Here is a 26,632-nt window from a genome sequence, read left to right as displayed (position 1 = left end):
ATTCTCCCTGTCCTTTAAAATCCCAATCATCAATGTTGCTTCGTTAAGTAGATATACCTATGCCTTCCGTGCCTTGGTGAAAACCTTGCTTCCTTTCTTGACAACTTCTTTCGCACGGATACTTAGAGTTCCGATCTGTCGCCTAGCCGAGACGCCTTTTCCTTGTGCCTTGTCCTAGGAGACACCAAGAGCAGCTTCAAAGATAGGGGATAAATCATGGGATGCGCAAATAGTGCTGTCGGCGCGTTTAGCCTCCAGAACTCTCAAGCTAGTCTGCAAGGTACCCCGGAATGTCGGAAGCTGAAGAATCTTGTCACGAACTTCAGCGCGAAAGTAAGGTTCGCCTATGTAGAACTGATGGCCGTTGCTTTCCAGGCGGCTGCGAGAAGACTTGTTGTTTCCATAGTGTCTCAAGTCGTAGATGAAATCCTGGCAGCTTTTGTAGAAGGAACTATCTCGAGATGTAATACCTGATAGTATCTCTTCTCTTTCTGCTTCAGCGATGGTAAATGATTCCCAGATTTTGGTGAAGTAATCTTTCCAGGGGCCACGAAGCAGATGTCGCTGCCAAACACTGGCTGAAAGCAGAACGCTCTGCTGAGAACCGTCGGGCGCAATGGAGAAGACGGTGATGCGGGTAGGATGTTTCAAGCCCGCGAGCTGAGACTCAATCCAACCTACAAATATTAGTGACTGATGTAGAGTAATAAAATATGGAGAGAGCCAAGCCATACCAAGCAGATAGTCAGCCGTGAAAGTCATAACTTCATTGCCCACGGCAATGGAAACCATGTTATCCTCGTCATCAATCTTCTCGAGAGTAGTCATGTCCATACTGCCAGATGCATGGCGGATCTGAGGCTGAATGAAAAGTTCAGGTGCAATTACTCCACGGCTTCGAGACGCACTTTTGCGCGATGCAAGCGAGTTGGAATGGGACGGAGTGCAGGAGGTGTTCGGCGACGGATCGTGGGCTCGACGGACGATGATTGTCACGACACTGTCCTGGGAGCAGTAGAGGTTATATGTCGCGATGATGCTTTCATCGCTGAGCATTCGAACGGCCGATGCCATGCTCTCTGAGTGAATATAGAACGCATGGTCATTGACATTGCCTTTTCCTCCGGAAAGGCTCAAACAATTTGCACGAGTCATATTCGATATTTTTACTTCGGGGAGCGTGAGAACCTTTTGAGTAAAGGCGGAGCTCGACATCGTCTCATTGAGGAAGAACCATATTTGCACAGCTGCAGCAGGCCCTTTACCCTTACCAGAAGCCATTATCGGAGATTCGAATTTGTCGTGCGGTCGATGTTTGACGGAAGAGAAATGTTCTTTCAGCGGAGGTTGATTTTAATTTCAAAAAACAAAGTTCTCTGTTTGCACGTGGCTGGGCTGCCACCAAAGCCGATTCACATCATATTTAATTTAGCTTCACATTTAGCTTTACATTTACCTTCACATTAACACTGCGCACCGCCCGAAGAGTATCACGTGGTAGCCACTTGTAATATATATATATCTCCAGGGCAGCGTGACCTTCACTTCACTTCTTCCAGATACCACAAACTCGAACCAGATTCACGATGAGCGGAAAGCGAGGCAAAAAGGCCCAACGGGGCAACACAGACAAAAGGGCCCAACGCCCGGAAGAATCAGCTCTAGCAGACAAAGTTCTACCAACCATTCGTACTGCTTCGGCAGTGAGGGACGATCCAAATCTCGGCTACAAGCTACGTGTGCTGATTTACGATCTCCTCAACATCTCCAAAGACCCGGATTCCGAACGACGACTTAATAGTACCGTCGACGAATATTATATCAGCCAGCCTTACTTTTCGTTCAAGGAGTCGGAGGTGATAAAGAGCGCTATTATCGATGCAGAACCATCTTTATATCACATTCCTGGAAACATCTGCTGCAGTGGCGGCGATCAGCTGTCCTCCAAGTCTGTGGAAGAGGCCATGAGGCTACTACTTTCAGATTTCCTCGATAAGAGGCGCGCCAGTGGCGATTCTCGGCCGTGTGGACCTCACCATCTCGCGCCTCTCTATGCTGCGCTGTATGGTATCGACATGGCGGAGCTACAAGTCGCGAAATTCCTTGGCCGTCTTAGAAGAAACGGTGTCTAAAATCTCTGGCTGGCTGGCTGGCGTGCGTCCATGCTTTGGTGCTCTGCAGACAAAGTGATGACCAGTACCTACTGTATCAGGAATAAGCGAGGGATAGCGGGGGTTGGGGATGTACTTGAGCGGAGGTGTAAATACGTGGTAGGAAACAGGTCACTCCTTAGCATGTGCCATCAACCAACCATGTCAAACCACTCACCTACTTAGACAACAGGTCGCCGACAGACGGCATAGAGCTCACTCTCAACAACAGATAAAGAGCACCAGAAGGTATAAAAGGTGCTATAAATTGTGGAATATGGAAACGATTGTCTAGAGAATGGAACTATTTTTGTTTTAGATTTTAAAACGGGTTATGTGCACGTAAATACAGCGGTGTAGCTAACATGTCTGTTTGAGTCCGGTTTGTTTTGTCCACCACTCATTTCCTCCGTGCATATGCTCACTCTGCTAGCGGCCTCGGCCGGCCCGCTCTAGCAGTTAAGGCCGCTGGAGCAGCTTGTGTCGGCAGTCTGCGAAAGGACGTCCATACAGGTGGATGTTCTGGACAGAGCTTTGGACTCAATTTTTTTCTTTCAATCCGCAGTAAGAAAAGAGAGAAAAACAAAATAAGGCTTTTACAAAGCATCAGAGGTTTCCAAGTCCCATGTACCACGGCCCACGTTCTAATAATGGCTGGCCCGACTCGGCGGTGGCCGACTTCCCCAAGTCCTGCCGAGGCTAAATGTCTGCACAGGCCCGAAGAATCCCCACCACGCCTTTTCTCTCCTGCCTGGAGAAAAGCCGTCAGCACATGTTCGCTGGATCAAGTGCGCGGGTCCACGACCTCCCGTAATAATGGGAGCTTCTCCTCAACAAAGCTGGGGAAGCACATTTCTCTCTTTCATTCTTCCCCATCCACTCCTGCATTACGTTTTTTCATCATCACTGTGCAACTGCAGTCTCCCAATGCCTAGGCTGCAAACCACCGCCGCTTGTCTGCCATAAAGCTCGCCCAGCGACCGCCTCTGCCGAACCACCCAACCACCCGCCCTTGGTACAAGTCTCCCTTCCTTGGGAGAGGCGCACCACCACGACCACCAACGTCCGCCGCGTTCGCGTTCCGCGTCGAACTGCGAGCACTAACTGCCCTCCCGAAGTCTACGAATTGAGCCTTCAACGTCAAGTCTGCCCGCCTGCTTGTCGCCCACCATGTCTTTCGACGTCTCCTACGCTCCGTCGCTGAGCCCGACCGCGACGGCCAAGAGCAGCGACACCTTCGGACGCTCCCTTCTCTCGCCCTCCATATCCTCCTTCTCCTCGCCTGCCGCACAGCGCCAGACGTCCCACATTTCTAAGACCTACCGTCAAGCCTCAACTCTATTCCTGACGCGCCGCCTCCCCGAGGCCCTCAGCACCCTACTGCCGCTTATCACGCCGGCCACTGAGGGCGAGCCCACGCCAGTCTCGGGTGCCTCGCGCACCACGAGGGTTAAGGTCTGGAGTTTATATCTCACCACCCTCAATGCCATTGTGGAGATGGAGCCCGAGGAGGGCAAGTCCGCCTTTGGTTCACAGGAATGGAGGGCATTGTGCGCCAAGGTTCGCGACGGCACTGTGTGGGAGGAGATTGTCAGGAATGGATACCACGGGTCTGAGGGCGACGTTGACTCGGAGGTTGTCATTAATCTGTGAGTTCCACCGGCCGCCATACCCGCCCAGCATTTCTCCCTGCACTGCCACCAGCTTGAACTAACCAAGAAACCGCCCGTCGATACACAGAGCCACCCTCTTACTTGCCCATGCCCAAAACCAAACCCTCAACCAGAAGAAGCTTGAGACATACCTCGCCACATGCACCGCGCCCAACTTGGATTTCGGAAACAGGCTCAACGGGGGTCACTCCCCAGGGCCTCGCATGAGTCGCTACGCCTCGCCAGCCAAGGGAACCAGCGGCACGGACACGCCCCGGGATCTCAACGCCCGCGTCAAGATCCTCGAGCTGTACACCCTGCACGTCCTGCTCCGCAACAACGAGTGGGACTACGCGCGCGAGTTCATCAGCGTCAGCGCCGTCCTCGACGACGAGCGCCGCGAGGCCTTCCTCCAGGCGCTGGAGAGCCTCCAGGAAGAGCAGCAGGAAAAGGAACGCCAGGAGCGCGAGGAGCGCCAGCGCCAGGAGGATCAACTGCGCAGAGACATTGAGGAGGCTCGTCGTCTGCGGGAGGTGAGCGAGGCGCGAGAGAGACGCCACCTCGAGGAAGAAAAGGCCCGCAAGTCCGCGAGCGAGATTGACTTCGGCGTCGAGTCGAGTCCCAGCCCCAGCCCCAGCCCGCGACGAGCATCGAGACCGTCATCCAGCTCAATATCTCGGCCTGCGGGCAGCAGAAGCGGTCCTGGCCAGACTCCCACCCTCACCGCGCGTGCCAGCGCCGTGTTTAGCCGCTTGAAGATTGTCATTGAGCAGATTGCCCAGACGCTCAACAGCAACCCCGTCATTGTCCTGAGACTCCTCGGCTTCATCGTCAGCTTGCTCATCATGCTCGGCCACAAGGGCCTGAGACAGCGCCTGCAACGCATGCTCGGTGCGTCGTGGGCCAAGGTCGCTGCCACAGCAGGCATGGGAACCAAGGTCAGCTACATCTAAGCTCGACAGCCTTGGCGATCCATTCTCGTGCATCTAGTGTATAATAACTATATATTTTGCTACTGCATCCTTGACGGAGTTTATCGCGGGTTCGCTTTTTTTTGTTGGAGATTTTTAACGGTTTCTTTTGTATCACTAATGACCAAACAAGCCACTTTGCAAGTACAAAGAGGTGCACTTTGCCAAAAGCCAGGTTGCATATTAAATCCGAATATAACTTTTTGAACATTATCTTGCTATGAGCTTTTGTTTTTCCCATGTCTATGTGGTAGCAGATGTCCATGATCACATGCGTCACCCAAACGCCGTCAACTCCAGCCCATGCGAAAAACCAAACAGACGAGTCTTGTGTGTAATTGCTTTATATTCATTTTGGTCGCTGCCAACGTACCACGAAGCGTGCCCCGACCCGGGCCTCTCCGTGGTTAGTAATTCGGCGCTCGATTTGTCTTTTTCTGGTAGAATAACTGTTGAGGGGGGTGGCGTGTTTGTTAGCAACGGGAAAGGCAAACGCGATGAAACGGCAAGGACGGGGGGAAAGCGCGCGACGACGTACATCTGTCCGTGAGCTACCCAGGTTGATGATCTTTGGGCACCCGTCGCGGTCCTTCTCGAGGCGCGTGCACTCGAAGCAGTAGAAGGCGTCAGAGATGCCCTCGCCGCCGCAGACCACGCACTTGTTCTGGTAGTTGCCGAAGCTGCACTCGTCGCAGATGCGCACGAGCGTGGTCGGGCGCACGTAGGAATCGCACACAGGGCACTTGCCGTCGCACTTGTCGCAGAGGCGACCGATGGCGATGCCGGGCTGCTTGCGGCACATGACGAGATCGCTGAGGGCGTGGGCGAGGAGGTTAGCGAAGTTTTGCGCGGCTGGGGGGAGGAAGGGGAGGCGGGCTTACGGGTGATGGCGCGACATTTTTGCGGCTCAGAGGGAGAAAGTTCGCTTGGTAGAGACGATTGCACAAGGAGATGTTGTAGGAGGTGAAGAGAAGGTTGCTGGGGGAAGAAGAGCTCGGTCGCAAATATACCTAGGTAGCTTAGTGTCGCCTGAGCAGCAAGAGATGTGAAGTCGATTTCTCAGCCTGGGACCTCGGCGGTTGGCCAATCATATAGCGGGGGCGAAGCTTCAACACAGCAGCGAGTGAACCGATAGCGGGGCGCTAACAAGGACTGAAGAAGCCGTCATTCAGGGAAGCTACAGTGGCCCAGTCGCCACCAACGACACTTTTTTCTGCGACGCCTCTTACCATATTGTTCTCAGCGCCGGCACCGCTGAGCATGCGATATGCTGTGAGATATCCATTGGTACATGCGCAGTATCTCGACGGCTGCAGTACACATTGTTTCAACAGCAACGGCGATTAGGGCAAGCAATGGTGTCGCCAGACGCGTAAGTGCCGGTCGCAAATGGAGACAAGTGGCATTTTTCTGACTTGATCTTGATAGGATGGCCACTGTAGAAGTACAGACCAAAGCTGAGGATGTAATGGAGATTACAGACTCGCGCGATTCACCGCCACTAAAGCGCAAGGCGTCTCCAGAACCGGGCAGCCGCGACGAGATACCGAAACGTACTCGATACGATGCGGACGAGGATGATCAGGACCGCGCAAGACGGCCCTCGCGGTCGCCCGAGCGAGACCACATGGCCATCGAGGCACCCGCGCCGGAGCGCCGGACCCCTACGCAGGAGGACAAGAAGCGGGGGAAGCGTTTGTTCGGCGGACTGCTGAGCACGCTTAATCAGGGCCCGAGCAACGCGCAGCAGAAGCGCCGACAAGAAATCGAGAAGCGCCAACAAGAGCGCATGCATAAGCAGGCGTCCGAGGATGGGCAGCGACGGGCCGAGAGGCTCGCGCAGCTCAGAGCGGTCCGCGTCAGAGAGCAGATCATCTTTGACGAGGAGGTTGTACGTGGGCTGTTTGACAATGCAATTGGGGTGCGCCAGCCAGCTAACAAGTTTGTGTGAGCGCAGATGCGGAATCGACACGTGAAGAAGCTGGCGGTGGCAAGATATTTACAGACCAAAGCCGAGCCCAAGATTGTGAGTTTGCCTTTGCCCACACAACGGCTGCAGAGAATACAGAGCTAACGGGAGCTGCTGCAGTACTACCTACCCTGGCGCTGCACGGACGAGGAACAAGATGTTATAGATGAGCAGAGGAGAAAGGCGAGAGAGCTTGTGCAGCGCGAGGAGAGCGAATTCGAAAAACGCCGACGGTGGCACATTGAGCGACACGGAGCCGCCGTCAGACCACGGCCGTCGTCGCCGCCTAGGGAGCGGCCACGGTCACCGTCAGCTGCCTCGCCCGGAACGGCAGTCCATGCGGAGTCACCGAAGAAGATGAACAGCGACACGGGCGATCGAGACGACGAGGGTACACGGCATGAAGCCCACGATGACGCGGGAGACATCGTGGAACACGACGGAGAGGACATGGTAATATATTAACATGGGTCACGGGTTATTAACGCAATAGGCGAGACAGGCGCCGCAATGTACAGTGAAAATGGCTCCAATACTACACCAAGATTAAAAAATATCAGGGCATTTTTATAATCCATCTTGGGACGAAAACCCAACCCAGGCCTGGAAGCTCCGGAGCGGGGATGTGAGGCGGAAGTGATAAAGTTTTATGGGCCGCAAGCCGCAAGGTGTCCGGAGGGGACGTCATCGTTGCACGGCTTGCCTTTACACTACTTAATACGGATACATGGCAAACCAAACAAACTGACCCGTGCACGGATTGGACAATTTTTTTCTAGCTGAAAAATTAAACATTTCAAATATTACTTGGGCGTTATGGTAAAAGGTTATGGCATAACGGACGGCGTCTGATGTCTCATCAACACTGGTCAATTGCCGAGGCCCAGGATACCAGGGTCTGGGAGACGGTCTGAAAGCCAAAAGTCCGATTCCTGTCTGCACTAATAAATACCACCCCGCCCTACCCATTGAGTTACATTTATTGCGGGCAGCTAGCTATAGTATTGTCAGATGTCACTAGCAAGTTTGGTCCTAAGCTCCCTCTCTTGTTATAAATAGGCCGTGCTGGCAAGCTCTAGTCCAGCTCTCATCCCATCCATCTTATATCCATCCACACACAAATACCTTCTCTCGACCAAGACATAGCCTCCGATCATGGACACGAGCAAGCTCAAGCCCAACGACCCGCGGGTCACCAGCCACTACGAGACCATCCGCGGCAAAAAGTACCACTACATCGTGGGCGAGCCGCAGGGCGCCAAGGTCGGCACTATGCTGCTGGTGCACGGCTTCCCGGACATGGGCTTCGGCTGGCGCGCGCAGGTGCCCTTCTTCATGTCCCGGGGCTACCAGGTCATCGTCCCGGACAACGTCGGCTACGCGCGGACCGACGCGCCGGCCGACCTAGCCGAGTACACCTTCAAGAGCACCACTGCGGACCTGGCAGAGCTGGCGCGCAAGTACGTCGGCGCCGACGGCCAGATCGTGCTCGGCGGCCACGACTGGGGCGGCCTCGTCGCGTGGCGCATGGTGGACCGGTACCCGGAGCTGATCCGCCGCGCGTTCGTCGTCTGCACGCCGTACATCCGCGCGAGCGCCAAGTACACGGCCCTCGAGGACCTCATCCAGGCCGGCATCCTGACCAACTTCAAGTACCAGCTGCAGCTCGGCGGGCCCGAGGTCGAGGCGCGCCTGCAGGGCCGCGAGGCCATCCGCAAGCTGCTCAACGCCATGTACGGCGGCCAGGGCCCCAACGGCGAGCTTGGCTTCCGCGTGAGCTCGGGCGTCGTGTTCGAGAACCTCGACGGCCTGGGCCCGTCGCCGCTGCTGTCGGCCGAGGAGCTCGACTTCTACGCGGATGAGTACGCGCGCCAGCAGGCGCCGGAGCTGCGCGGGCCGCTCAACTGGTACCGCACGCGCCCGCTCAACTTCGAGGCGGACAAAGAGCTGGCCGAGCAGCAGCAGCAGAGCAAGGTGGCGGTGCCGTCGCTGTTCATCGCCGCGAGCAGGGACGCGGCGCTGCCGCCGGCCATGTCGCAGTCTATGGAAGCGCAGTTTGAGGACCTGACGAGGGCAGAGGTGGACGCGAGCCACTGGGCGCTGGTGGAGAAGGCGGACGAGGTGAATGGCATCGTGAGCGAGTGGCTGGATAAGAAGACGACGACGTCCAAGGCATCGCTTTAAGGGGCTTTATTTTTAAAGCCACGAGAGCTGATAGGATGAGTAAATGAATATATAGAACCAAATAAACAAAACAAATAACAAGTTGTACTATGATATCAAGACTTTTGGCGGGTAGATGGTCTTGCGTTGCGTTCTGCTATCGGCGCCTCACTAGTGCATGATGAACATATAGCGATCGATATGATAATGACATAATAATATGCGCTTGTTTGTTGTTGCAGTTGGCCCGTCCATTGAGAGCATTGAGCATCCCACGGTGGAATGGCAAAGCTCACGAGTTTCACAAGGCGGTTAGGTCATCATGTTGGATGGCCAAGTCAGCCAGCCCCAGGCTGGAACGTGGCAAATGGTGTGGCTCATCTGCACCAGCGACACGCAGTCAGGGGCTATGCTGCGCGCCAACCTGCCCCTTGAGAAAGTATTCTGGGTAGGCAGATAGCGATGCGCTGGAAATAGGCACTTGGGTAGGAGAATAGATATTTTAGGCCCTCCTCGTACCCACAACGTTATACGTGGACGAGGGGTGAAGGCCACGAATAAGTTCTAGGCGACAGCGCCAACCAAACAGGCAGACCCCCTTTCAAGTGTTGGCTGGAGCGGATGCTGCACCTCTCTCGTGTTATAGGGGACAGGGCGGCTTTGTCAGGCTCGCCCAAATTAAATTCCGTTCAACTAACAGCTTACCACGCAGGAAAGAAAGCCAAATAAAGAGTCCCTTTTTTGTTCTTTTCAACTCTGATGCGGACCAGGCATATTCTCCCTCAGCTAAGCCCGAGCTCTGAGCAATCACCATCCCCCAAAATTAAGCCTTGCTACTGCTAGCCAGCCAGCCACAGCGGGCTAGCTGCAAGCTCACGCAACCAAGGAGGCTGTGCTTCCTGGCATCTTCATCTACAACGTCGCAGGTTGGCGATCCCATCCATTCTCGCGCCAACGTTTAACCCATCCGACCATCCCATCGATTCCCCTCATCCCAACACCCGCCCTCACGACTGAAAACCTAGAACACCTTCCCCTCCTACACGACCGCTATACCGCCCGCTCCCCAAGCCCGCGTTGGTTCCTTCGCATGAGCTCCCCAGTCCTGCGCCCAGAGCTCACCACACCACCTGCGCGCGCGCTCTGCCGCTCCCCCCCGGCATGGCTGGACGACCTCCTGGGGGTCCTCCCCGCGGCGGCCGGTCGCATGACGCCGACGACCTGCTGCTGGACCTCGACAACGAGCAGCCCGTCTACAGCCAGGGCCAGCGATCCGCGCTCAACGACGACGACCTCCTGAGGAATTACAACCAGGCCCAGGAGGGCCGCCCCTCAGTGTCCTACGATGACTTTGTCGGCGCCACCGGCAGCTCCCCGAACCGTCACCAGCCCGGTGCTGGCACCGGGCAACAACACCCCTCCGACCTCGACGCCGCCGGCCCCTACATGAACCGCCAATACAGCCAGACCTCCGAGCTGGGCAACTACCAGCGTTACGCTGACGACTTGGACGACTACCCCGCCGACCGCGCCTCGTACTACCAGAACGATGGCGCCTCGACCATGCGCGGCTCTACGAGTGCCGGCCTGCAAGCCGCGCGTAAACGAAACAGCGTCCTCGGCCTCGGCGGAGGCTTTCTGGGGCGCTTCCGAAACCGAATGAGCCGCGGCCAGGGCTACTCGGAGATGGATCTCCCGCTGACCGAGGGAGGCCACGACAGGGGCGGCGGTGTGTCACCACCTCCCCAGCAAAAACAAGGCGGCGGCAGCAGCGGAGGTGGCGGGTTCGATCTAGGGAACTTCAAATTCGGCTTCGGCTCCCGCAAACCAGATCCTTCGACCCTAGGCCCTAGAATCATCTACCTCAACAATCCCCCCGCTAATGCCGAGAACAAGTATGTCGACAATCACATCTCCACCGCCAAATACAACTTTGCAACCTTTTTGCCAAAATTTCTCTTTGAACAATTCTCCAAAGTCGCCAACGTCTTCTTCCTGTTCACGGCGGCGCTCCAACAAATTCCCGGTCTTTCGCCCACGAATCGGTACACGACCATCGCCCCCCTACTCATTGTGCTGTTGATCTCTGCTGGTAAAGAATTGGTGGAGGACTACCGAAGAAAACAGGCAGACAATGCCCTGAATACTTCGAAAGCACAAGTCCTGCGGGGCTCCAGCTTCACGGAAACGAAATGGATCAACGTGGCAGTCGGCGACGTCGTCCGAGTCGAATCGGAAGAGCCCTTTCCTGCGGATCTCGTTCTCTTGGCTAGTTCGGAGCCTGAAGGTCTCTGCTACATTGAAACTGCAAACCTCGATGGCGAGACCAATCTGAAAATCAAGCAGGCGCTTCCCGAGACGTCAACTATGGTTTCCCCTAGCGAGTTGAGTCGTCTGACGGGCCGCATCAAGTCCGAACAGCCAAACAGCAGTTTGTACACGTACGAGGCTACGCTAACTATGCAAGCCGGCGGTGGCGAGCGTGAGCTTGCTTTGAACCCGGAGCAACTCGTCCTTCGTGGCGCTACCTTACGAAACACACCTTGGATCCACGGTGTTGTGGTGTTTACCGGCCACGAGACCAAGCTGATGCGCAATGCTACGGCTGCACCCATCAAGCGAACCAAAGTTGAGCGACAGGTCAACTCTCTTGTGCTGATCCTTGTCGGCATGCTTCTTGTCCTCAGCGCTGCTTGTACCGTTGGTGATTTGGTTACGCGCCAGGTCAGTGGCCACAACTATGGCTATCTGTATTTAGACAAGATTTCTGGTGTCGGTATTGCCCTCAAGACCTTCTTCAAGGACATGGTGACGTACTGGGTCTTGTTCTCTGCCCTCGTCCCCATCTCGCTCTTCGTCACTGTTGAGCTGGTAAAGTACTGGCACGCTATCCTCATCAACGACGATCTGGATATGTACTACGACAAGACGGATACCCCCGCCACTTGCCGAACGTCCAGCTTGGTCGAGGAACTGGGCATGGTGGAGTATGTCTTTTCTGACAAGACTGGCACTCTGACTTGCAACATGATGGAGTTCAAGCAGTGCTCTATTGGTGGCATCATGTACTCGGACGATGCTCCGGAGGACCGACGTGCAACCTCACCGGATGACATCGAAACTGGTATTCACGACTTTAAGCGGCTCAGATCCAATCTGGCAGAGGGCCACTACACCGCGCAGGCAATTGATCATTTCCTCGCGCTCTTGGCTACCTGCCACACTGTCATTCCGGAGGTGGACGAGAAAGGCAGAATCAAGTACCAGGCAGCTTCGCCCGATGAGGGTGCGCTGGTTGACGGTGCAAAGACGCTTGGATATACATTCTTTGCTCGTAAACCCAGAGCGGTCATCATTGAAGTTGGCGGACAGGAGCTAGAATACGAGCTCTTGGCCGTCTGCGAGTTCAACTCTACCCGTAAAAGAATGTCGACGATTTACCGCTGCCCAGATGGAAAAATTCGCTGCTACTGCAAGGGTGCCGATACCGTCATCCTGGAACGCCTACACGACCAAAATCCGCATGTGGATGCCACCTTGCGCCACCTGGAGGAGTACGCCTCTGAAGGTCTTCGAACACTCTGCTTGGCCATGCGTGAAGTTCCGGAGCAGGAATTCCAAGAGTGGCAACGCATCTTCGAGACGGCGGCTACCACCGTCGGTGGCAACCGAGCCGACGAGCTGGACAAGGCTGCAGAAATCATTGAGCACGACTTTACCCTGCTCGGTGCGACTGCCATTGAGGATCGTCTCCAGGACGGTGTTCCTGAGACCATCCACACGCTCCAAGAGGCCAACATCAAGGTCTGGGTCCTTACCGGCGATCGGCAGGAGACCGCCATCAACATTGGCATGAGCTGCAAGCTGCTCAGCGAAGACATGATGCTCCTGATTGTCAATGAGGAGTCTGCTGAGGCGACCCGGGACAACCTACAGAAGAAAATCGACGCGATCCGCACACAAGGCGACGGGACGATTGAGATGGAGACGCTGGCGCTCGTCATTGATGGCAAGTCGCTGACGTTTGCGCTTGAGCGTGACCTGGAGCAGCTGTTCCTCAAGCTGGCCATCATGTGCAAGGCGGTGATTTGCTGCCGCGTGTCGCCGCTGCAGAAGGCGCTGGTGGTGAAGCTCGTCAAGAAGTATCAGCGCAGCTCGATCCTGCTCGCCATCGGCGACGGAGCCAACGACGTCTCCATGATCCAGGCGGCGCACATCGGCGTGGGCATCAGCGGCGTCGAGGGCTTGCAGGCGGCGCGCAGTGCCGACGTGGCGATTGCGCAGTTCCGCTACCTGCGCAAGCTGCTGCTCGTGCACGGCGCGTGGAGCTACCAGCGCATCAGCAAGACCATTCTGTTTTCCTTTTACAAGAATATCACTCTGTATCTGACGCAGTTCTGGTACGCTTTCCAAAACGTCTTCTCCGGACAGGTCATCTACGAGTCGTGGACGCTGTCGTTTTACAACGTCTTCTACACCGTCTTTCCCCCGCTCGCCATCGGCATCCTCGACCAGTTCATCTCGGCGCGGCTGCTCGACCGCTACCCCCAGCTGTACACCATGGGCCAGCAGAACCTGTCGTTCAAGATCAAGGTCTTTTGGCAGTGGATCGCCAATGCCGTCTACCACTCGATCGTGCTGTACATCTTCGCGGAGCTCATCTGGTACGGGGACCTGATCCAGGGCGACGGCAAGACGGCGGGCCACTGGGTCTGGGGCACGGCGCTCTACGGTGCCGTTCTGCTGACGGTCCTCGGCAAGGCCGCGCTCGTCACCAACAACTGGACAAAGTATCACGTCATGGCCATCCCGGGCAGCATGGCTGTCTGGTACGTCTTCATCGCCGCGTACGGCACCGTTGCGCCCATGATCCCCATCTCGGCCGAGTACCACGGCGTCGTGCCCCGTCTGTATAGCAGCCCGATTTTCTGGCTGCAGACGGTCGCCCTCGCCGGCATCTGCCTGCTGCGCGACTTCACCTGGAAGTACGCCAAGCGCATGTACCGCCCCCAGACCTACCACCATATCCAAGAGATTCAAAAGTACAACATTCAAGATTACCGCCCCAGGTTCGTTGCCGCCCCTCCCCTGTCAACCCTCAATGATTGTTTCCTTTCCCTTGCTAACCGCGCGCGTGAAAATACAGAATGGAGCAGTTCCAAAAGGCCATCCGCAAGGTCCGCCAGGTCCAGCGCATGCGGAAGCAGCGCGGCTACGCCTTCTCCCAGGCCGACGAGAGCCAGACCCGCGTGCTGCAGGCATACGACACCACCAAGAACCGTGGACGGTACGGCGAGATGGCGAGCTCACGTCCGCAATAGCCGCAGCTTCGTACGTGTGTTTGGGGGCGTGCAGAATTTTGCATTTCTGTAGTATTTTCTATCTGTTTCTCGAACTGTGCTTCTCTCTGCTTCGAAGGAAAAAAGAGGAGAGAGAGAGAGAGAGAGGGAGGGAGACTGATTTGGGCTGTTTTCTACATCTTCATTCTTTGCTACGGGTGGGACTACCAAAAAAGAGGAGGACAGGACGTTGGCGCGAAAAGGGTGGCGAGTTTTTTTCTTTCTTGTTTTTCTTCATGTATGGCATTTTCCTGCGAGCTGATTTTCACCACCTCTTCTTCTTCCTCTTCTCAGTCCCGATGTCTTTTTTGTTTCTTTTGCCCTTCGTAACGGCTTTGCATTCGCATGGGCATTCCCCAAACTTGGTACATACACACATCTACGTCGATCAAATCAAGCATCCTTTCACCACTTCTTTCTAAGACGCCTTCACTTTAAGCAGGACGTATGAAGATAGCATTCTTTGGCATACGGTTGGTATCAGAGAAGTGAATTTGTATCACCGTATAGACAGAACGACTTCCGAGACCCCAAAACGTCATCCTTGTTCCCTTGAAACTACCAAAATCGCCTCAACCACGCCACGTTTGCTCTCGACTGTCCGACTCAAGCAGAGTCGGAACAGACGAGGCCCCCTGTTCCACTTCCATGCAATGTCAACAAGTTTGGTGTATCTCTGTATAAGTATAAAATCATGTATAATGTAATAAAAACGCCTTCATGTTTTGATGAAGATTCCTTCACCTCCCAATGTTTTTTGACTCCAGTTTCCGTCGTGGTTTCCCAACTGCGTGTACAGAATAACCTCCCCAACAAACAGGAGCGAAAAGTGTACAATATCCAAGAAACGCTAGTTTCAGCAAAAAAAAAAACAAGTAAAGAAGAGATGTTGAAATATGTTCGTCGAATGCTTCGTAAAATGCGTAGTCCATGTTGGAATGAAAGATTAAGAGCAATGTGAATGCTGTCCAGCTCGTCCGCTGCTGCTGGTAATCGGCCACCCCCTTTTTTTTCTCTCAAGATCGCACGCCGCGTTGTAGCAGCTTGCTCGCTCATCGGCCAACTATGGGAGTAACGAGCTCGCTGCTCTTGCGGCGGGACGACCTCGACGGAAGCGGGCGGTCGATTGAGCTGTGGTAGGGGTAGCCGCCTTCCATGCTGAGCATGTGCTGGCGGGCATAGGACGAGCTGGGGCTTGTGGCGGCGCTCTTTCCAAAGGGCCAGAATCCGCCCGTGCTTCCCGTTGGTGAAGGTGGGCTGGGCGGGTGGATCGCCGTCAGCGAACGGAGTGCGGAGAGGGCGGACTCCGGCTTGGATCCGTAGTATGTGCCGGGAGTCGCGGGAGGTGACGTCGCAAAAAGCATGGATCCGGGCCTCGATGGTGAAGCCTGGGGGATGATGTCCTTGGGCTCGGAGTCGGAAGCGTAGTATGATTGGCGGCGAGCCAGGCTGTAATCGTTGGCACCGTTGTAAGAGCTGTACGATGCAGAGTACGAGGAGGATTGGTCGGATCGGCGGCAGCTATACTCGGCGCATTAGCAGGTGCAAACATGGCGATATAAGACTGCACATTAGCGTCGGATTGACTCACCTTTCAGAGCAGTAGAGAAAGTTGTCACTGGCAGGGAGGAATTGCTTCTCGCAAGACATGCTGTAGAGATGACGTTAGCGGGGATTGGGTGGAGTGAAACGGGATACGCCAGACGGCTCGCGGCATTGATGATAGAAAACGTACCAGAATTGTGGGAAGCTTTCGTCTTCTGAAGACGATTCGTAACGCGGAGTCCTCGACGAGCGTTGTATCGTTGTGGGAGTGTATCGGCGTGACAGTGTAGGACGGACCTGTCTCGAGGAGTCGGACTTGCGGGTGTCGGTGGCACCGCCGTGGCCGTGACCGGACTTGCGTCTCTGGTGATGAGGCATGGCCGTGTTGTTGAAGGAGGGTGGTGAATTGGTGTAGAGGAGAGATTTGCAGGAGCTGCAAGGCCCCGGTACGGTAGGGTTGGAAGAAAAACAGACGGATCCAAGACCGGATAGAGAATTAACTGAACGCGTGTTGAGTGGTGCTGCTAGTCACCGCCGTTGAGGTTGCCGAGTCTAACGTCGACGTCGGGCAAAGAGATTGGGCCGAAGTACAGGAACAAGACCATTAATCGGATGATGTCGATTGTTGGGCGCGCAATTGTTATGCAGGCTGCATGCAATTTGGAGAAGCGTGAAAGGAGATGCAAGGGAAAGACGAGAAGACAATGGTAGGAGGCCCGGCTTTATTACCGATGTGACTCTTTTTGTCCTGTCTTGTCGCAATGCGACTGTAGCTCGGTGTTCCGCTTGGCCCGTACGCTGACGGAGTACACAAGTGGACCGGAGATCGGTAGTCCACGCACAGAGCCCAGTCTCCAAGTTGGTCGAGAAGTTAAAAAAAATATGCGTGAGCAAGTGACTAATCTTGCTCGTAGTCAGCAGTTGGTGGATCTGGCTCTCCGAATCGGCGAGTCGAAGGCAAGACAGGGTTGAGAGTTTGCTGGGCAACTTGTACTTATGCGTGTGTGTAACAAGTGAGAGAGAGGCTGCCGTCCGGGATGGGAGGGAATGGGGATTATGAAGGAAAGAAACGGACGATGTCTCTTCAGCCTGGTGACGGGCAGGGGTATATTGTATAGATTTTCCCGGCTTCCCTTGAATAAATTTTCTTGCAGCTGCCCTTGACTTTAGCCAGCAGCGAACAAGAGACACGACACACGCCCCCTTGGACTTGCGCAAGCCTGACGTGTGACTCGACCCGGTGTCGTGATTGACTGGATGACTTTGCAAATCGGCTACAAGTGGAGACTTGCTGCGCCTGCAAAGGGCATAAAAATGTCGTTTTTTTTCTCTCAAAAGCCCCTAGCGTTGGGTGGGACGTAGCGGCGTTTCTTGGTACCAGAAGCGGGTGCCTCGCTGGCCCTGGTTGACGGCTTTTGACAGGCTGCGAAACAGGCACACTTGCGCCAATGTGCCAATAATTGCAACACACGCACAGTCTTTGCCTTTTGTTGAACCAACTATTAAAGTGGATTGCACCCCGGTGGTGTCTACCCAGTGGCCGGAGTGTTGTGCGCTGCTGGTGCCACTACGGCGCTGTGTCCGAGCTGCCAGCCCACAAGGTCCTTGTGTGTTCGGCCTGGATAACCTGGATAGCCAGCCAGTGACCTCTGTGTCCGTCCGTCTCTTGTTTATTGCTGTCTGGTGGAGCAGCAGAGCCAGGGCGTGACGCCTGTGGTCCGTCTCGGTCCAGTGTGTCGTCTTGCGAGCTTGGCCGGCCGAGCGAGATGGCTGGTATGGTATGGTATGGACGGCTCAAGGGGTGAACGTGTCGACCCTGATCTGTTAGTTTGGGCTCATTATTAGTCAAGCTGTCTTGGGAGACTCGGGATGTCTGCATTTCGCTGCCCACTCACAGCAAGGATATCGACTGCAAGCTCTATTGAGCTCCCCGCACGGCGAAACGGAGTCTTGCAGCTATGGTGGGGATTTCGAGGGTTGCAGGCTCTCAAACAAATGGGCTAGGTGGTACCCTTTGCAGCTATCGATGAAACTCTCGCAGCTGTCGTGGAAGCAGCCCAGACTAGATGGACACGGCGCTTCTGTTGATGCAAGACGCGGGGGTATGATGTGCTATTCCTCGGTTGGCCAAATTCCGGGGTGGGTTGAGCAGCGACAATTTCTGATGAAACTAGCGAAGCCAAGAAAATGGATCAGCTGGACTTTGGTAAAGAAGATATTTTGAGCAGGTATGAAAATGGTATTATGGCGAATGCCGATGACGATGTTGTATCATGGGATGTCTGTGCATAGAGCAGGGAGTTGAGAGTGAGGGGTGTTTGTTGCAGCAATTGCCAGCTGCGAGTTGTTGACAGCTGGTGACGGGCAAAACCACATTCTTTAACTTTCCTTCTACATTGGTATGCCCGCACAAGAATGGCAACCCGATATCGATGGTAACCAAAGCTACCATTCTCTATCTTGAAGTGTCTATCTAGTCCGATTGTACTACAACCAGCCACGCGATATACTCCGGCCATCGCGCCAACCATGATAAGCCCGCACGCAAACGACCAGCGTTATCTACCCCAAGCATCGCTCGCTATCGGGATAAGCCCCTTGCGCTGCGAGATGCCGTCCACTTCGGCCTGTTTTTTTATACATCACCCCAGCAGGAGGTCATTCCTGCCAGACCATGATACGGTTCTTTCCGCTGGCTTTGGCCGCGATGACTACTCCCAAGAGTGGCGGCCCCTGACCACAACGGCAGTGCGCTGAAACTCTGGATTGAATAGGCTAGCGATGTGCCATCTGGTGCGACAGCACTGCTACCCTACTGTCGAAGCATGCCGTGTTGATACTCGGGCTGGCTCTATCCTCGACCGCCCTAATGCAGCCAGGGTTCACGCGGGATAGGGTTGGCTACACCATTTCCAGTAACCCGGCAGAAACGAAGGGAGAAGCGTCGCACACCATGCTCGGATTTGCTTGTTCAAAGGGTTTCCCGAACATAGGCCAGCGTGATTGGCCTTGCGACACCACTCGCCCAGCCATTACGGCACTTGGCCCCTGGAAGATGCCTGCACAAATCCAATGACGACTGTACGAATACGCCAGGCACAGTTTCTCAGGCCGGAAGCGAATCATCAATGAACAAGTCAACATCATACCGAATCTCCTGCATACTGGTACTGTTCTCCAACTGCCAGGAACATCTATTAGTTACCTACATGATTGAAGGGGCTTGCTAAAATGCAATGTTGGCGGGGGATCCGCAGGTATTGGGCTGGGCTGACCAGGGATAGAACCCCCGCATCCCAAGCAAGCCAAGTTCAATTCGAAGGTCCAGGTGACACTGGCTGAAAAGAGGCAAGATGGAAAAGAGGCAAGATGGGCCACGATGGCGTTCTCGCGCAGCAAAGCCCACACACGGCCCTCGCTTAAGCTACTGGTAACTAACCCGTCACGGGCACTAATACGCCAGTGGTGAGGTCACCATGGACGTACGGAATGTGTCCAGCAGCTGGCTCGGCGCTGTTGGCGAACGGTCTCAGCTTCCGATTCCCGTGTCGGTAAAAGTATCAGTACCAGGTTCTATGTGAGTGGGCTGAGGCACTGGTTTGCCGTCGCGGAACCCCTGAACCCCACGAGCTGCGCCTTTACCGACTCTTTGCAACACTTGCGTTATTCCTGGATTGATGGCGAGAAAACATCGCCTTTGTGGATATCCAATCGCGTTATGGAAGGCAAGTAAGAGCACAATAGTGCCATTATCTGAGCAAGTGGTGTAAACGGGGACATTCTTAGCTAACGGCCCGCAGCCGATGCTGCCACGCCACGGGCTTTCGATGTGCCTGAAGCTACCCGGCCCATTCTCGTTGGCGCGAGGGGTTGCATTTGCATTATTTAATAGAGCCGAATACTTGCTTTCCATGCTTGAGTGGGATTCGGGCCTGGCTCACAATTTGCTCGCTCCATTATTAACTACTACAGGCGAGTAAGTGGTCAGCCATCCGGGTCGGCTGGAACAGGTCAACCAGGTTGTGCAACACCATGCTCTCAGCTGGGAACCAACTCGCTCTCCACATGGTGGAACTCTGTTCTCATCATCATTAGCTGCGTCGTCTACGAATAGTATCAGCTGTGGCTATAAGTCGGCAATTTTCAAGCTGGGGCTGCCGTCAGACCTGCTGACGGAAGCCATGCACAATATCATATCATGGGAGGTCTTGAACAGGTGGAGGGGCAATGCAACTACCAGCTTGATCCAAAATCTCACAGACAACAGCCTCATAAAGATGAAGGGACCTGATTGTCCAACGGCGTTGGCGCTACCACGGGCTGTCGAGCTGGTATCAGTAAGCTGAGAATGCCCGAGCCTTACGCCAACTTCATTACAGGCGGTATCCTGATAGCCCTCAAAGCGAGAACACACCGATGACCTGACAAATAGTTCCCCAATATGGATTCCGGAGGACCTTTTGCAATTACTCGGATGCTCAACGTTGGTTTAATGGAAACCCGAGACTGACAAGCCCGCCAAGTACGGACGATGGAGCGCAGCGTGCCGTACACGAGGCACCGATTTGAATAACTGCCGTTTCGTGACGGAGTTCCTCGCCCCGTGCAAGATGCCGGCATCGACTGGCGTTTGAAAATTTTCAACCAAGATTTCATCGAAAGCCCACCTGCTCCTCCCGCGTGTTGCCGTCAAGATTCACCTGAGGCCGCTCTGATGCCAACGCCCACAAGGCGATGCCTGTGGAAACGGGGCGTGCATTACAATAGCCAGTCCACGATGCACGTTGCCGCCAGCGATTCCCTTCCTTGGAGCCCACAAGTGGACATGACAAGTCGAGGCATCGGGTGCTAATCACAAGTCATAACGCGTGGCGACGAAAAATTTTCTCGGGTGCACAAATCGACTGCAGCGCGAAGCAAGCTACATGCCAGAATGACGATTTCATGCAATTTTGTCGAAAATGCCAAGCGCGAAGGGGGAATAGGGTTGTCGTGCCCAAACCGGCCTATACCACTTGACGGTTTGACTTTTTTAATACTAGCCGCGGCACATTTTCCCACAAAAACCCAAATAACAGACACGAAAACAAAAGCAAGGCTATGGGATACAGGATAGTACCTTATCTGGCTAGGTAAACGGTTCCTTGGCTGCTCTCGAGAAAATCTCCTTGGGCTATTTTTGGACTCATTCAATCCTTCTCGTCGGCCGCCACGTAGACGCCTCTTTCGGATGTTTGTTTTCAGAGTAGCACTGGTTTTGAATTCTACATTCCAGCTTGGTCGACTATGAACCTGTAACTTGGTGCGATGATCTTTACGTATTGACATTATTTCAGTTTTCAAATGACGCGTGAAATAATAAAGCAGAGCATGCTGCTATCCATATGTCTTGCCATGCCGCTCTACTGGAGGATTTCGTATCGATGACGGTTATCAACTCACGGTTATGGGGTTTTCATCAGGCTTCCACTAGATGGGCCGAATTGCCTCAGCCGAATAGGCTCGACCCAAAGTTGTTCCGTTGATCCCTTCTACGTGAATAGAAGAAGCAGGAAGACCACACAGTGGCTGATTGGCTGCGGGGCTGTAACGCGAGGCTTCAGTTCTTCAGCTAACTAGGGATCAAAAACAAACAAACTTTTCGAAAAAAACCCAATCTCCTGGAAACGGAGAACATGCAGCCTGATCAAATGCACGCAAATCTGAAAAGACGCGATCCGTGACATTCTGGCGGTCTGGCACCCGGATCGGCGGCCGACTGGGCCGATCTCCGGCCTGCCAAGCAGTTGACCTTGACATGTGTTGGTGTCCATTGACGGCCAGAAAAAAGGCACAGAGTGTGAAATCTCTTCAAATATAGAGTTGCTTTATCTGGGGCCTCTGCCCATTTCGCTTTGAATCTATCACGGTTCGCGTTTTGTCGAACGACGCCCGGACGTTTCAATATGCCAAGATGTCAAACCTGGACATCTCGCGCACGATTGCAAAGCGCAACAGAGGTCGGGACTTGCCGACCACGAGTTCAATTACGTTATATTTTTTGCGGATTGCTGCTCCGCTAATAGTTTATGCTACATTGACGATGGGCTCTGTAGCAAAACGGTGAGCCGCGGCAAGTAGTAACCTCATTTTACGTGTCTCATTTCACTTTTCATTGCGAAAGGGAAGCCTTGACGTAAAAAAGGAATTCTTGGTAATAACTAGTGACTCTTACTCTCTGCAGATCCGAGATTCCAGGCTTGCCTCGACCCCGAATTTCCATGCGACAATTCTCACCCGCTGCGTCACTTCATAAACACAGCCTCCTTTTCCTGACGAGGGTCACAAGCAATGAAACCAGAAGATCGGGCTGCAAAAGTTCCATGCCAAAAATAATCCATCAAGCCACCCGAAAGAGCCGAATAGAGAAAATCCCGCCAAACTAGAAGGCAATATCGCTCATACACCTGCTGTAAGCCGACGGGGTGTGCGCCTATGTAACGTTCTCGAGGGGCCTCATCATCAACCGTTGCGAGCCGCACATGTGACTACATTCCCTTCCTGGCCACCGCTAGAACAGCCTGCATCTGCAACAACAAATTGCCTCATCAATACAATGCGCCTTCATCCCGCTGGTGCCCGGCCAAGCATTCTTTCTTCACGGCTCGAACACGCCGGCGTGAGGGCCAGGGTAGGATTTCTTGCGGACGGGTGCGGGAAATCGCAAGTCGGCGTCTTCGAGCTTGAGGCAGCTCGGGCAAGCCCGGTTGAGAACGTAGGCGTCGGCGATGTGACGCGGTACTGGGAGGTTGCAAAAAACGACTTCGCCGGAGTCCTGCGCGACAGTCTCGCGGCACTTGTACTCCTCGGTGCGGGCGACATGCCCGCACAAGCCGACGAACTCGTACGTACCGCACCGGCAGGGAACGGTGGTGGCCCACACTGTAGTTATCAATGGGTAGTTGTCGAGAATGTCTAGGACGTCCAGGTCGTCAATGAGCTTGTAGTCGCGGACGGCGGTAGCGGCGGCGGCGGCGGCGGCGGCGACCGAAGAGCCCGGTGACGGCGCTGCGCTACGTCGCCATTGTTGCTGGTACTGAGTGTCGCTCGACCGGGACTCGAAGGAGACCTGGGCGTCGGAACTTTCGGTTGCTTCTCTCTTGAAGCTGACATTCTGTTTGTCTTCCAAGCCAGCGGAACTCTGACTTGTGAAGGACTCGTCTTGACGCTCGTCCTTGACCTTGAGGCCCTCGTCCAGCTCAATCTGCCTCTCAATACCTTCTTCTGGTGATCTGATCGACTCAGTGGAAGCCATGAAAAATTCCTCAACGGCGATGACGGTCTCGCTCTTTGTATTGTAAGCGGTGTATTGGGACTCTGGTGACGGCGGGCCGTTGCTGTCGTCCGCCGCCTCCGCGGCCCTGGGTGTGTCTGCTGGACACATCCTAAACGTTATTCAGAACACTTTTATTCGGGGGGTATCAAATAGTTTGCTTGGTGTGAGGTGAGCAAATGGAGAAGACCTAAATGGTGGGAAAATGGTTGTCGGTGTGTTTTTTACGTTCGTGAAGCTCTGTTGCACAAAGGCAACCGGAGGGCAGCAAGGCAGCAAGAAGGCAGGACAGGTATCTGAGGCGCGGCAAGAAAGACGGAACTTTTCAGAGCCACACTTGCCGTTGGAAGCCCAGAGCTTCTCCCCAAAATTCTTCTCAATATTTTGTCATTCAAGCGATTGACTGCGTTGATCTTGTGCACCTAAGTCTGAGCCCTTCGCGCGCACTATGTCCCATTAAAACACTAGAGATGCGTAACCGTAAGCCATCTTCATTGTGACGGCACAAATACATTCAATAAGGAGCTTGTATCTGAAGTAGCCTAAGACAATGTACAATAAATTCAAAGGTGGCCCTCTACCCCGTTATATCGTGATAATCCATTCTAACACACTCTTCCATCGACAGCATCTTGACGCCCTGAGTTTTCAAGGTCTCGCTGTACTTCAGCGTACCCTTTAAGACAGCAATGCAAGCTTCACGAAGAGCCCCGTCTTTGCTCTCTGATTCTTTGAGCAATGTTCGTACAGCTCCTAGTTCGCCGAGAAGCTTCGCATACGCGCCGCATACTTGGCTTGCTACGCTCTTGGAGCCCTTTCCTCTCAAGCAGCTCAAAATAATCGACCTTAGGGATTCGGCAGAAATCTTCTCATATTCGTCGAGGCCGGTCAAAAGTTGCAGCAGCAGCTGACGGTCGGCAATTGTCTCTGGCTGCGTCACTAGCAACATGGAGCAACTTTGGATGCATGCTGCCGCATCCTCAACAATCTCGGAGCATTCTTCCCATGATATGGTTGTGTGGATATGGCGAATCCATTCAGATAAAACGACAAGAGAACCGCTCCAAGGGGATACTCTCAGGGCCAGACCCAGCAAGCGCTGATCAGGTTCCATCCCCCCCTTCGACGTCTTCTCCAACAGGCCGCCAACCAGCGCGAGGCAGTTCAAGGCCTGGTTTTTTTGTATCTTTCCCAAGCCCAGTATATCGATACACCGTCTTCGAATCTCACTGGCAACATCAGCCGCAGCGCCGTGCTCCTTCTTGGAAGGGCCAAAGTAGGCCTTGATGCTTGTGAAAGACCACAGGTTGTTGCGCAGTAGCCGCCGTATCCCGACAATCGAGGTCTGTGATTGCAGAGACTCCACAAGGCCAAAGGCGTTGAGTAAAGGCTCGTTGTTTTTGCTCTTTGTGCTGTCGGTGCTGTAGCGGCGCGAGAGCATCCATTCCAGCAGCAGAGCGTCCGAGGCACTCACATGACCCGGAATGCCGTTTTCTCGACGCAAGGCATCAACTAGGTGCGAGCCTTCGAGGGTGTCTGGGCATGGAGTCTCTGTGACAGCACCGCTGTCACTGCGGGGTGGCCCGTAGAGCGCGGCAGCCAGGAGATCGTGCGAGCTCAGCCGCCATATATTGGCCGGGCTGGCAGCGACGTCTTGCGCTCGCTTGCGCGACTCGATCAGCTGGCTCTCCAAGTCGGCAAGCTTCAATTTGACTTGTTCGCGTTTAGGATTGACGCGCCATATGGCCACTTGCTGCTCCTCATCCTTGTCGTCGAAGGTGCGCACGTTGCGGGTTCCCTCCGCATCGAGGTCCAGTAACAGGTTGGGCATCTCGAAGAATTTCTGGCTACTTGGAGCCACGTTTGGATCCTGGACAGGCCGGCGCTTGGAGAGTGTGTAGTAGACATTGTTGTTCTTGTCTACTCTGCGCTCAAACATCTTGAAGCGCCGCTGCGTCGCGACACGATGAGGTCTCGTGGTCGTGGGTCGCCACGCCCGCTGGACGATCAGGCTCATCGTGGGGGGTCTGGCAAGGCAGAGAGATCTTAAAATGGATTCGGCAACTTGGTATGGCGCTCCCAATATGCGCCTGAAAGCCTCTGGGGGAGTCCCTTTACCGCTACCACAGTATCTCGATCGTACTGTGCAAACGCAGTTTCGTCTGAACAGTCTGGGGAAAGCGGGACAGACAAGTCACGGCACGGGCAAGCTGTTCTCCAGCGGACTCCAGCGGGATCTGGCGAAGGTCCACCCCCGTATTTTGGCAATCTAGCGCATCGCTCGGGGAGCTGGGCGCGCTGTCAGGCCGCTAATCAGCGCTGTGGGATTCGCAGGCCAATTTTCTCGGAACCGCAGCCACTGTTGTTCCGATGGTCACTGAAAGTTTGGTGGTGCCATCCCAGTCGATGCAGGCACTCTCGAGCCCATAACTACATCTGCGCCGCATTCTGCCTCTCAGCACCACTGAAAAGATCGTGCACCTCTAACCATCTCATACCTCCGACCTGATTCGACACGTACAGCACATACCTCGACTCCCATCTTAATGTCGCCGCCCGCAAACAAGAGAAGAACCAGGGCAGACGCTGCCGAGGAAGCTCAAGCCGCTGCGCCCGACGCAACCACAGAACAGTCCAAGGAAAAAGCCCCTTCACCAGTGCCAGAAACCACCGAAAAGGACAAGGAAGCACCATCCACTTCTGATGCTGCCTCCAAGACGCAAGATCGCTTGGTGCGCTTCAAGGCGCTCCAGGCCCGCGCGAAAAGCTCCTCCGAAACCAACATGAAAGAAGTCACGCGCGAGTCGCAGCGCCTGGCTGAGGACCCGGCCCAGCTCACGGCCCTGCGGCGGCGGCACGACATCGCGGCGTACAAGCTGCTCAAGGCCGACGCCGAGGACGCGGGCGAGGACTTTGAGCGCAAGCGCGCGTGGGACTGGACCGTCGACGAGAGCGAGCGCTGGGATAAGCGGCTGAAGAAGAAGGCCGCGCACCGCGACAACAACGCCTTCCAGGACTACCAGGCCGAGAGCAACAATGTCTACAAGCGCCAGCTCAAGAACCTCGACGTCGACCTCGAGGCGTACACGAAGCAGAAGTTGGCGGCGATCGAGAAGGCCGCCGCGGCGGGCAGCCTGGAGATTGTCGAGACGGAGGACGGCGAGATGCTGGCCGTGGACAAGGACGGGACGTTCTACGCGACGGCCGACTCGACGTCGTTTGCGCAGAACAAGCCCGACAAGGCGGCGGTGGACCGCCTTGTGGCCGACATCAACAGGGCCGAGGCGCAGAGCCTGAAGAAGAGAAGGGAGCGCCAGGCCAAGAATGGCGACGACGGGGACAGCACGTACATCAACGAGAAGAACAAGCAGTTCAACCAAAAGCTGGCGCGCTTCTACGACAAGTACACGTCTGATATCCGCGACAGCTTTGAACGCGGGACCATGATTTAGAAGGGAGAGTTATTAATTCGGATACATGGGTTACGGGTTGGATTTATTGTACATTATAGCTTTAGCGTTTGCATATGGG

The 26,632-nt window shown here is 54.7% G+C and overlaps 10 protein-coding genes across 10 annotated transcripts; 6 read left to right on the top strand and 4 right to left on the bottom strand.

Moving 5' to 3' along the window:
• Positions 1-174: 174 nt before the first annotated feature.
• ISF_03613 (hypothetical protein) lies at positions 175-834 on the bottom strand (the record flags this gene model as incomplete). The annotated part of the gene is made up of 2 exons (XM_018847219.1): positions 175-677; positions 735-834. 2 exons carry the CDS (start codon positions 832-834, stop codon positions 175-177), a joined length of 603 nt encoding a protein of 200 aa, XP_018705426.1.
• A 752-nt stretch (positions 835-1,586) lies between these two features.
• Positions 1,587-2,132, top strand: ISF_03612 (hypothetical protein; the record flags this gene model as incomplete). Its single annotated transcript, XM_018847218.1, has 1 exon — positions 1,587-2,132. The coding sequence occupies one exon, from the start codon at positions 1,587-1,589 to the stop codon at positions 2,130-2,132; it is 546 nt and encodes a 181-aa protein (XP_018705425.1).
• A 1,188-nt stretch (positions 2,133-3,320) lies between these two features.
• On the top strand, positions 3,321-4,755 carry ISF_03611 (peroxin 26; the record flags this gene model as incomplete). Its single annotated transcript, XM_018847217.1, has 2 exons — positions 3,321-3,799; positions 3,870-4,755. The coding sequence occupies 2 exons, from the start codon at positions 3,321-3,323 to the stop codon at positions 4,753-4,755; spliced, it is 1,365 nt and encodes a 454-aa protein (XP_018705424.1).
• Positions 4,756-5,180: 425 nt separating this feature from the next.
• Positions 5,181-5,671, bottom strand: ISF_03610 (PHF5-like protein; the record flags this gene model as incomplete). Its single annotated transcript, XM_018847216.1, has 3 exons — positions 5,181-5,222; positions 5,312-5,585; positions 5,655-5,671. The coding sequence occupies 3 exons, from the start codon at positions 5,669-5,671 to the stop codon at positions 5,181-5,183; spliced, it is 333 nt and encodes a 110-aa protein (XP_018705423.1).
• Positions 5,672-6,128: 457 nt separating this feature from the next.
• On the top strand, positions 6,129-7,207 carry ISF_03609 (pinin/SDK/memA domain protein; the record flags this gene model as incomplete). Its single annotated transcript, XM_018847215.1, has 4 exons — positions 6,129-6,145; positions 6,202-6,664; positions 6,731-6,799; positions 6,863-7,207. 4 exons carry the CDS (start codon positions 6,129-6,131, stop codon positions 7,205-7,207), a joined length of 894 nt encoding a protein of 297 aa, XP_018705422.1.
• Positions 7,208-7,897: 690 nt separating this feature from the next.
• On the top strand, positions 7,898-8,926 carry ISF_03608 (epoxide hydrolase; the record flags this gene model as incomplete). Its single annotated transcript, XM_018847214.1, has 1 exon — positions 7,898-8,926. The coding sequence occupies one exon, from the start codon at positions 7,898-7,900 to the stop codon at positions 8,924-8,926; it is 1,029 nt and encodes a 342-aa protein (XP_018705421.1).
• Positions 8,927-10,066: 1,140 nt separating this feature from the next.
• On the top strand, positions 10,067-14,226 carry ISF_03607 (ATPase, P-type, phospholipid-translocating, flippase; the record flags this gene model as incomplete). The annotated part of the gene is made up of 2 exons (XM_018847213.1): positions 10,067-13,974; positions 14,052-14,226. The coding sequence occupies 2 exons, from the start codon at positions 10,067-10,069 to the stop codon at positions 14,224-14,226; spliced, it is 4,083 nt and encodes a 1,360-aa protein (XP_018705420.1).
• A 1,070-nt stretch (positions 14,227-15,296) lies between these two features.
• ISF_03606 (hypothetical protein) lies at positions 15,297-16,167 on the bottom strand (the record flags this gene model as incomplete). Its single annotated transcript, XM_018847212.1, has 3 exons — positions 15,297-15,765; positions 15,836-15,895; positions 15,980-16,167. The coding sequence occupies 3 exons, from the start codon at positions 16,165-16,167 to the stop codon at positions 15,297-15,299; spliced, it is 717 nt and encodes a 238-aa protein (XP_018705419.1).
• Positions 16,168-22,426: 6,259 nt separating this feature from the next.
• Positions 22,427-25,118, bottom strand: ISF_03605 (hypothetical protein; the record flags this gene model as incomplete). The annotated part of the gene is made up of 2 exons (XM_018847211.1): positions 22,427-23,213; positions 23,716-25,118. The coding sequence occupies 2 exons, from the start codon at positions 25,116-25,118 to the stop codon at positions 22,427-22,429; spliced, it is 2,190 nt and encodes a 729-aa protein (XP_018705418.1).
• A 529-nt stretch (positions 25,119-25,647) lies between these two features.
• ISF_03604 (pre-mRNA splicing factor syf2) lies at positions 25,648-26,553 on the top strand (the record flags this gene model as incomplete). The annotated part of the gene is made up of 1 exon (XM_018847210.1): positions 25,648-26,553. One exon carries the CDS (start codon positions 25,648-25,650, stop codon positions 26,551-26,553), a length of 906 nt encoding a protein of 301 aa, XP_018705417.1.
• Positions 26,554-26,632: the final 79 nt, after the last annotated feature.

This window comes from Cordyceps fumosorosea (assembly GCF_001636725.1).
Source record: "Cordyceps fumosorosea ARSEF 2679 chromosome Unknown scaffold_7, whole genome shotgun sequence".
NCBI lineage: Eukaryota > Fungi > Ascomycota > Sordariomycetes > Hypocreales > Cordycipitaceae > Cordyceps > Cordyceps fumosorosea.
Note: the sequence above shows the minus strand (reverse complement) of the source record. Positions and strands in the feature narration are given on the sequence as shown.